Raw genomic sequence first — 10,887 nt, forward strand, 5'->3', positions numbered from 1 at the left:
GAGATGTCAGGGGTAAAGGGACTCTCTGAAGACACACTCTGAAGATACAGAATAAGTAGAGTGGACTTGGGATCCTGAACCCAGAGGAAAGTGAAGAGAAAGGGTAGAGAAATGGTTTATGCATAAGCGGAGCAAGAGAGCAGATCCCGGAGCGAGGCCCTGTATTGGCACTAATTTGCTGTGTGACCTTAGGCAGGAGATCTTATTCCTCTGGGTCTCAGTTTTCTTTACTTTTTTTTTTTTTTTGAGACAGAGTTATGCTCTTGTCACTCAGGCTGGAGCGCAATGGCATGACCTCAGCTCACTGCAACCTCTGCCTCCTGGGTTCAAGCAATTCTCCTGCCTCAGCCTCCCAAGTAGCTGGGATTACAGGCATGCGCCACCATGCCTGGCTAATTTTGTTTTTTTTTTTTAGTAGAGATGGGGTTTCATCATGTTGGTAAGGCTGGTCTCAAACTCCTGACCTCAAGTGATCCACCCGCCTCAGCCTCCTGAAGTGCTGAGATTACAGGCGTAAGCCACCATGCCCAGCCTCGGTTTTCTCATGTATAAAAGCTAAAGGGAAAAGGAGTAAGTTGATTTCTAAGGGTTTTCCCAATTCTAATATCCTGTGGATCCAATTCCAAGTTCCTAGAGCTTCCTATATCATGTGTATAGACATAGGTATCCAGGAGGGGAAGGAAAGAGAGAGGGTGTTTCTGAGTCCCTAACAGGGCACATGGAAGCCTAGAAAACCCAGGAAGACTGAGGCTGACCCTGTCTCAGACACAGAAGCCGTAGCGGGGCTTCTAAAGACCTAAGTATCCTGCTTGTCCTGTCTCCCCTGTTCGAATTTAAGCCCCAGGAGGACAAAGCTTACTCTCCGGAATCTCCGCATTTTAGACTTACAGATGTCTTTAAAGGTCATCTGGTCTCAATCCCTCACCCCAAAATGGGAACTGTCTGTATCCTACCACTGAAAGACGGCCCCCATACCTGTGTGTATTTGCCCTTCCAGATCATTTACAGAGTGAAGGGCAGAGTTTCATAATCGCTTCCTGCAGCTGACCTCTTACCTCAGGACCCAGGAAATCTCCCTTGGGTTCCTCTGACACTGGCTCCAGTGTGCCAGCCTGGAACCTGAAATGCCATTCTCAGCTTCTCTTCAGGGAGTGAGGTGGGTGGAAACATGGCAGGTTTGGAGTCACACGGACCCGGGTTCAAGTCTCACTTCTACTGCTCATTAACTGAGGGTCTTTGGACAAAGTACCCCAGCTCTCTGTGCAGCTAACCTGCAAAATTCCAAGAACAATCCAACCTCGGGGGACTGGTGAGGATTCATCAGGTGCATGAGATGAGCGTGAAACACGTGCTCCCTTATTCTGCTCCTAACCGCCCTGTCTCCTCCACCAGGATGTGAGCATCTGTGGGGGTAGGAACCGTTTCTTAGCTACAGGATACTCTTTTATCCCAATGCCAAAATAGTGCTTTGCCTATTGTAAAAAATGAGAGAAATAAAATAAAAGCGCATTTATAGGTGACCCCAGATTCTAGAACAGAGCTCTCTCTCTCAGCAAGGCCTGTTAGCTAACAAAGTTCTGCTGCGTTCTGTCTTCAGAACAAAGGCTTGTTCTGTGTCCCCAGTCTAAAATGAAGGTTAAAAAAAAAAAACAAACAGTTCATGGCCACACACAGAAACAGAAACAGAAACTGAACACCGACACTGAAACTGTTTGTCTCTTCCTGAGAAACGAGCAAACCTGAAAGGTTCTCTCTGAGCTTCAGAGAGAAAAAATGGTTGTAGATATCCGGACTTGGGAGCAGACATTTCAAGAACTAATCCAAGAGGCAAAACCCTGGGCCAAATGGACGCTGAAATCGGATGCAAACCTTCAGCTAGACTGCCTGGCTCACGGGTGGAAGCAATACCAACAGAGAGCATTTGGCTGGTGAGTGTGGGTTTCCCAGGCAATAGCCCTTCTGAGAATTGAGGCTCAGGCTCAGCTTAGCATGATTTATTCCTCTGAGAGCTTGTTGAAGCAGTAAATATCACCAGCGTCTCCATCCTATTGTGGTCATATTACTCTTTAGGGTCTAAATGATAAGACGACTCCAAACCTCCATTTTGTTTAACTGCAGGAAGTTTCTTCTTTTACTAGGTTTCCCTCCATAAATATTTCTGGAAAACCCTGGAGAAGGCCCCCTGTTCCATAAATCTGCCCTTCTATTTTCTCGCCACCTCATTTGTTCCAGAGTCTTTTGCAGTCTCCCCAGCAGTCCCGACCAGCTTCCCCCAGCTGCAGCAGCTCTCCAGGCCTTGGCCCTGCTCAGTACAAGCCTGGGACAGAGTCATTTTTTTTTTTTAAATATCCTAAGAATTGGCTAAGATCAAGCAATTACTCTGAACATTGCTTTACTGAAGGCCTGGTGATAATAGGAGAGATTGATGTTGCAAAAACTAAATCTAAAACCCAGTTCGTGGAGTACCCAAGTAATACTCCTCCCTTACTCAGCACTTCCCTCTTTAACCCCCAGCAAGCCTCCAGATTGCAGGAACCAGTTTCCTTGTCCATGTTAGAAGGGTGAGAATTGCTGACCTGGACAATCAAATTTATTTTTAAATGACACACAGGACCTTCAGTCTAGTTTTCATCTGACCTATTACGCAGCTTACCTGCCTGCCCCATCCTGCCTCAGGTATGGCCTTCTCCATTCCTTATGGACTATTAGCCATGCCATGCATTTTCAGACTTCCACACCTTTGTTCATGGAGTTCTACTTGTTCAGCAGACCCTCCCCTCACCCCTCCCTGCGTATCCTTCAAGGCCTGCTCTAGTGCCTCCTCCTCCTAAAAGCATTCTCTGGTTCTCCTAGGCAGAGTAAGTATTCCTTCTTATACATTCCCATAAGATAATGGGATAAGATAAAATATATATGTGTATGTATACGCAAATGATATATAATTATATATATATGTACTATGTATTTCAGAATAATAAATTTATAAATAATGTATTATTGTAATTGTATCAAATACAGTATATGCTTGTTTTTAGCTGCAGAATCTGTTGTTTAGATAAAGCCTCCCAAAGCTCTCCAGAACAGTTCTCAAGTCACTTGTCAGAGCTCATATAGCAGTCATTTTGCTCTGCCTTCTAATCCAGGGAACTGTGGAAATGTTTCTTTGCACACCAGCCAAAGCTTTCTGAGGGACTCATGATGTCTTACAATGTTCTGGCACTCCTGCAAACAGGAAGAACGTGTTTCTCCTGTTGGGATGAATTGATTTGATTGTCATTTTGAGATTGGAAAAGCAACCTACCGGTGTACTTTTGGAAAATTATCAATCAGCTTTTGAAAACCATTTTGTAGTTTACAAAGTGTTTTCACATACATCATCTTGTTTGATGCTGCTAGTATAACCCTTGAATTTGTTTCCATAGATTCAAGCAATGAGGGCTATAGAAGGGAAGAACTTTGCCCAAGGTCTTCCTGATGTAAACTGTGGACTTGGATCTTCAACCTAGGTATGAGGGAGGCAGTCTCTTTCTCCAGGTGTGAGAGATTAGCTACACGACTCATCAGAGGCAACGTGTTACAGCAGGCAAACAAGATTAATTTCAGATGGCCTGGGATTAGCAACATGCCTCTAACATTTACCCTGTGTGTCCTTAAGCAGGTTGTGTAGCCTTTTCATGACTCAGTGGATATTGGGTTTAATAGTGTTTACTTCACAGATGAAATGAGATAAAATTGTAAAACACCAATTATAGTGTATGCCTCAAAATAGATACTTTACCAAAGCTTTCTATGACCAAAATTAGGGACAAGTTTCTCTGGAAGATGGCAGATATGATTTTCCCTCAGAGGCATCTGGAGATGTTTTACTACCAAAGAGGTGGACTTGGTGTAACATATGGGTGAATAGTCAGTATTATCTGAAACATAATCCTTCTTGTTCCTGTTTATCAATGACTGGGACAATTTAAATCACATGAATTTTTTCAAATGGAAAAGGGTCTTAGAAACAGGGTCTAGGACCATTTTCCCTCAGGTTAACAACCAGATGAAGGCATAATGGGCATCTTCCTTCTGATTGCAGGTTCCGGTGTTCTTCCTGCCAGCGAAGCTGGGCTTCTGCCCAGGTGCAGATTCTGTGCCACACATCCTGGGAGCACTGGACATCTCAGGGCCAGGTGCGTATGAGGCTCTTTGGCCAAAGGTGCCAGAAGTGCTCCTGGTCCCAATATGAGATGCCTGAGTTCTCCTCGGATAGCACCATGAGGATTCTGAGCAACCTGGTGCAGCATATACTGAAGAAATACTATGGAAATGGCACGAGGAAGTCTCCAGAAATGCCAGTAATCCTGGAAGTGTCCCTGGAAGGATCCCATGACACAGCCAATTGTGAGGCATGCACTCTGGGCATCTGTGGACAGGGCTTAAAAAGCTACATGACAAAGCCATCCAAATCCCTACTCTCCCACCTAAAGACTGGGAATTCCTCACCTAGAATTGGTGCTGTATACATCCCAAACCAAGGCAAGAACCCGTCAGCTGAGACAAAAGAGGCTAAGGGGAGAGGGTATGAGGAATTAGGGCCCAGTCGAGACCCAGATCCATTGAACATCTGTGTCTTTATTTTGCTGCTTGTATTTATTATAGTCAAATGCTTTACATCAGAATGATGAAAATAGGCTTGCCACCTTCTCTTGTTTTAATTCCATTTTAATATAACTGAGAATTCGCTTTGAGACCAAGCAGGATCAAGTTTGTAGAATAAACACTGGTTTCCTAGTTATCCTCTGAAAACAGTGTAAAACATGACCAAACACATAATAAATTTAGTAATAAATATTGTCGAATTGCTAAAAAGTCTTCAATCATTCATTCACTAAGTCATTCAGTGATATCAACATAGCTCAGAAAGTGTGGTAGGCTGAATAATGGTCTCTCCCAACATATGCACATCTTAATCCCCAGAACCTATAAAAACATGTTACTTTCCATGGCAGAATGGACTTTGCGGATGTAATTAAGGACCTTGAAATAGGTAGATTATTTCATATTGTCCAGGTGGATAAGAACCAGGATTTTATAACAGGGAGGCAACAAGCTCAAAATCAGAAAAAGATCTGTCAATGGAACAAGCGGTTGAAGTGCTTTGAAGCTGGAGGAAGAGGTCACAGGCCAAAGAGTACAGGCAGTCTTTTAGAAACCCAAAAGGACAAAGACACAAATTCTCCCCTGGAGTCTGCAGAAGGAACCAGCCCTGCCTACAAGTGGCTTTAGCCCAGTGACACTGATTTTGGACATCTGGCCTTCAGAACTGCTTGCTCGCAAACTTGTCTTGTTTTAAGGCACTAAGTTTGTAGTAATTTATTAGAGAAGCAACAAGAAATGAATATAGTTATCAATATTACAGTATGAATCAGGGAATTATGTTTTAGGTGTGCTTCAAGTTTAATAGACAAAAGAGCACTTTATACATTAGAAATACCTGTCAGCCCCATCTCCTCTTGTTCTTCTTTCTCCCCTACTTAAACGCACTCAAATGTCTCCATCTCAAAGAGATTCCCTTTGATTTGATGATCCTTGGAGCTATCATATTCTCACTTCTTTCAGCACAGGATTGGGAATCACAAAAGAACTTGCCAATCCTGAGCTCCTCTGATGCATCCTTCACCCCCTATTTTCATCTGTCTGCTAGGCAATTCTGTGTGGCTGTCATGTTTAAAGCCAAGCTCAAAACACCTCTGACTTTCCTGTTTTAAATCCCCCGAGTCACCCAAGCTTATTACCTCAGAGTCATCTTCAACCTCTGCTGATCACCAGCACTTACTCCTTTCTTTTGTCAAGTTACTCCCATCTTTTCCTTCTACTTTTCCTTGTCATCCTCTCTTCCTACCTAGTTCAAAATTATTGACAAACAAGGGGATTTGGACTTTATCCCATAGGCAATGGGGTGTCATTGCAAGCATTTGAGGATATGGGCAATTTGAGTAGAACCACATTTTTAAAATACCGTCTATTTCTGGGAAATAATGGAGTACAGAATAGAAATAGTGAGAAGTCTGTCTTGCAATAGAATAGTGGGAAACACAGAAAGAGGGTCCCATAAACAGTAAATATCTTGAAAGAATTTGAAGACAAATATAAGAGGCCAAAAGACCTAAGGATAAAAATATCTCCCTTCTTTCTGGCCATATCTCTTCATTTTATTTGAGGATTCCCCTACCAGTGTTCTCTGTGTATACATACCCCCTCCCCAAACCACACTGTTGAATTCCTGAATTCCTCCTGTTTTCACACCTTTCTGTTTTTTTTCACAAAGTACATTGGCCTGGGGATCTACATGAAACTATTATTCATAGCCTGGTAATGCTGTATGACCTCAGCAAGTCATAATCCCTTCCGGGGCCTTAGTTTCTCCATCTATAAAATAGGTGGGGATAAAACATGGAGGGTTGATCACATGTATTTACCTCTGATTTCTCTTGAAATCACACCGAGTGACAGCAAAAGGAAATAAAGACATCAATAGAGAAGGGCAAGGAGAATGGTTGGAAGATAGAACACTGATGGACTAGTGGCAGGTAGCTGACTTAGCAGAGTAGGGTGAGCCAGAATATAAGTTTAGTGTGGAAAAACCAAGATGTGATTCATATGGCACAATTCCGAAAAGGCTCCAGACTGTAGGCTGAAGTAGCTCTGAAAATGGGCACTGGGAAGGCAAAAATCAGAGTGTTGGCTGAAAGACTATACCAAGTTTCCTTCCCCTCTCCCAGGCAGCCTAGTAACCACACTTTATCCAACTGAGGGAGAAGAATGGAGGCTGCTTCTCTGAAGACATTTCTCACAGGGACTGTGGCTCAGGGAAATCCTTAAGAAAGGAGGAGCCACAAGCAATCAAAAAGATCATGGATGTTCATATACTGAATAATGAGACCCTCTTACCCCACTATCAGTCCTTGGAGCCAGTTTTATAACCTACCTGCCCATCCCTCATAGACACAGAACAACGGAGGACTCCTTTTCTAGAAAAATGGATCTGCTCAAGATAAAAGAAAATACATATACTGAAAGGGGGTGGGGGCTTCTCCAATGAAATAGTCAACTCCAATAACCTCAGAGTAAACCCATCGGATGCTAATCCCCTCTGCCAGAGCTTGCAGGTGGCTTTTTAAGGTCTCTTATTTGCACCTTAAATGTGACTGGACAGACTGCCAAGGGATTCTCAAATGTTTGATAAAATCCCCTAATGTAAAGGCAAAGAAGAAAAAAAGTTAAAATAAAAAAGACTCTGAAGAAATAGAGATGATTACAGGATAAGAAAACCAAAAAAATATTTAAAAAGTAAAACTATTATACCTTAGTAAAATAAGAGAAGGTATAATATTCGTTAGACAAGAATTTGACATCATCCTGTGGGATAACCCTAGGTGAGACAGCTACCTTTGTCTGGAATCAGATCTGTGGTAGAGTCTCAGCTACAAACATCCAATAGGCAATGTTCCCAAAAGCTTGGACAATGAGCACCTTAGTCTTCAAGGAAGTGATGTGAATGGTGCACCAAAGCCTCCACTACAATCCACATCTTGCAAAACTGTAATCTACTTGCTTTGTATAAACAGTCTATATCTGGGGAAAGGTCTTCCAGGATTCTTTTCTAGCAGAAACATACAAGAGGAAGGTTAGTGGATAAACTAAGCCCCTACCACTGCATCTGGTCTTGGGACAGCAATTGTACACCCATAATCTCTTTTTTCTACCTCCAGTTCTTGATTCTCCTTATCCTAACAGCTCTGCTGGTTTAGGTGGCTTAACCTATAAGGCTATCCAAACACTTATCCTGAGGACTGTGAGCCCTGGGTCGCCAGGTCCTTCTCAGTCTGTGGCTTCTTCCCTTGTCCATCTATTAAATATTATCAAACTTAGGGAAATGCCAAGAGATGCGCCAGTGAATCACTTGGGTGCTAAACATATTCTTCCCACACCCACTGTTTAATAGTAGTCCAATTTCTCTCTGATGATCAGGAAGATAACTCTTTTTTGTTTCAACTTTTATTTTAGGCTCAAGGGTCTATGTGCAGTTTGTCATATAGGTAAATTTGTGTCATGGGGGTTTGTTATACAGATTATTTCCTCACCCAGGTATTAAGCCCAGTATCCATGAGTTATTTTTCCTGATCTTCTCCCTCCTCCCACCCTCTGCCCTCTGGTAGGCCCCACTGTGTGTTGTTCCCTTCTGTGTGTCCATGTGTTCTCATCATTTAACTACCACTTACAAGTGAGAACATGTCGTATTTGGTTTTTGTTCCTGCATTAGTTTGCTAAGAACAACAGCCTCTAGATTCATCCATGTCCTTGCAAAGGGCGTAATCTCATTCTTTTTTTATGGCAGCATAGAATTCCATGGTGTATATGTACCATATTTTCTTTATCCAGTGTATCATTGATGGGCATTTAGGTTGATTCCATATCTTTGCAATTGTGAATAGTACTGTGATGAACACATGTGTGTATGTGTCTTTATAATGGAATGATTTATGTTCCTTTGAATATACACCCAGTAATGAGATCGCTGGGTCAAATGGTATTTCTGTCTTTATGTCTTTGAGGAATCACTACATTGTCTTCTGCAATGGCTGGACTAATTAACACTCCCATCAACAGTGTAAAAGCATTCTTTTTCTCTGCAACCTTGCCAGCATCTGTTATTTTTTGACTTTTTAATAGCCATTCTGACTGGTGTGAGATGGTATATCGCTGTGGTTTTGATTTGCATTCAGGAACATAACTCTTTTTCTTGTCTGCTGCACTCTTGGCAAAGGATCTCAGGAATGATCAGCCATAGCTGATCATAGCAAGGGACTTTTGCTGTGTTTATTGGTGGAACCATTCACCATCTAGGATCTCTTGACCTGCAGAGTCTTGAGCCGTGGCAATGGGAAGCACAGAAAATGGCAAGTGATTTAACGTGAAGCATTGTAAGCAGTTACCCCTAAACCACCCGTTGATTTCCAGACCCATATATTCTACTTATTGTGACCACAGCATCATGTGATGGTAATTGATTCAGGTTGTATATCGCATTCTGGTGGATGGTGATTCATCTTTACAAAATAGCATCTCTAAATTGCATCACAGCTGCATCTTAAAGATCATTGATCTGCCATTAATCTATCAGGCTGGCAGCTTCTGGGAAATGCAGTATTTGGTAAAACCAGGAAATTCCATGGTCATATTGCCACTTCTGTAATTCTTTTGCAACAAATTTTGTCCCTTGGTCTAATGAGACATTATGTGCTATGTTGGTTTGCTAGGGCTGTAAGAGAGAATCAGTTTCATGCCTATTGCTTAGCTTCTGGTGGTTTATTGGCAATCTTTAGAGTTCTTTGGCTTGTAGAAGCATCACCCTGATTTTTGCTTTTATCTTCAACTGGCAGTCTCCCTGTGTTAATGTCTGTGTTCAAAGTTCCTTTTTTTAATAAGGACACCAGTAATACCAGTAATATTGGATCAAGGGGCCACCTGACTCCAATATGACCTCATTTTAACTAATTACATCTTTAATGATCATAATTTCAAACAAGGTCACATTCTGAGGTACTAAGGTTTAGCTCTTCAACATACTTTCTTTGGGGGGAGAGGGGGCACAATTTAGTACATTACATGAAGCATCCTGGGTTTGCAGATCAAATACTCCACAAGTCTTTGGAGATTTGTGCTGGCCAAAGCTCTGCATGCAAGAAATGCAAGCCATGTCTGGAGTGTGTGCTGAGTGCAGTCAAGATAAATCACTACCCTCTGCATGATGGAAGGCATATAATGTAACCAATTTGCCACCAAATAGCTGGTTTGATTCCTCAAGGCATGGTGCCACAGTGAGAGCTCATGTATTCTTGGTAGATTGGACATTCAGCAGTGAGATTATTCATATCAAACTTAGTGGAAACTCATATTGTTGGGCCCATGCACACCCTCCATTCTTACCTCCATGGCCACTCCATTCATGTACATGTAGTGCCAGTACTGGAGTGGCAGATGACACAGTCTGCCATCAGCAACTGGCATAGACATTCTGTCTACTTAATTGCCTAGTGCCTCTTCCATGATGGGTGCTTTCTGGTGGGCATTAAAATAAAATACAGAGATCTTTACATTTTGTGCTCACTTTTAAAGATCTGTTTACCTTCCTCTTCCCCAAACTTTATTATCTTTGATCTTCCCAGGTTTCTTCTTCCAGGCCTCTGAACAATCAGCTGGGCTATTTGTTACTGCATATAAGTCTATACTTATGCCTACTGGTCCATTTAGCTTTTCAAATCGAGTGGGTGACCAGATGCACCAATCAAAGCTCTGCCCATTGGGAGGATTTCTTCTCTCTACTACCTTTCAAGGCCACGCCTGATGGAGGGTGTAATGCAGCCACAGCCTGTTTTCATCTTTCACCACATATTGAACTAAACCATTGGTTAACCATGATTGGCCTTTTCCCTCCTCTGTTGGCTGGTTAAAAGTGACAGCCCCCCGACCTACATACCACCACAGCCACTCCATGGCCAGATGTGAGCTGAGGGGAGGTACTAATGCAACAGTGGTGGCTGACGTGGGGGCTGGGCCACCAGTTTATTTAGCTCGCTTGTGTTCTCTAGCCCTGACTTATCCTTCTCTAGCCTGGCTGCACTGCTTCCATATTTTGGTGGATTTTTAGTGGTTTTAGGACTTAATGGGCCTTTTTGAACCTAGGCCATGATGAGCATCTCCGGCCCCATTATCTTTGCATGTCTCATGGTCACGAGTTCTAACTCAACCACAGCCACATAGATTGCAGGAGTTGTTTTGTTTGTTGGTTGGTTTTTTTCTTTTTTTTTTTTTGGGCCCTGCTCTTGCCTGATTAGCTTC

General features: G+C 42.6%; 1 protein-coding gene across 1 annotated transcript; it reads left to right on the top strand.

The window, feature by feature from the left end:
* Positions 1 to 1,664: 1,664 nt before the first annotated feature.
* Positions 1,665 to 5,342, top strand: RTP4 (receptor (chemosensory) transporter protein 4). The gene is made up of 2 exons (XM_011961597.1): positions 1,665 to 1,928; positions 4,082 to 5,342. The coding sequence occupies exons 1-2, from the start codon at positions 1,774 to 1,776 to the stop codon at positions 4,665 to 4,667; spliced, it is 741 nt and encodes a 246-aa protein (XP_011816987.1). The 5' UTR covers positions 1,665 to 1,773; the 3' UTR covers positions 4,668 to 5,342.
* The last annotated feature ends 5,545 nt before the right edge of the window (positions 5,343 to 10,887 follow it).

The sequence above is a fragment of the Colobus angolensis genome, unplaced genomic scaffold (assembly GCF_000951035.1).
Source record: "Colobus angolensis palliatus isolate OR3802 unplaced genomic scaffold, Cang.pa_1.0 Scaffold56, whole genome shotgun sequence".
Classification (NCBI taxonomy): Eukaryota; Metazoa; Chordata; class Mammalia; order Primates; family Cercopithecidae; genus Colobus; species Colobus angolensis.

Excerpts from the sequence above, each read along its gene's own strand:
- RTP4 (XM_011961597.1), top strand. The coding sequence starts at position 1,774 with ATGGTTGTAGATATCCGGACTTGGGAGCAGACATTTCAAGAACTAATC. Across the intron at positions 1,929-4,081 it reads CAACAGAGAGCATTTGGCTG|GTTCCGGTGTTCTTCCTGCC; the intron begins GTGAGTGTGGGT and ends TTCTGATTGCAG.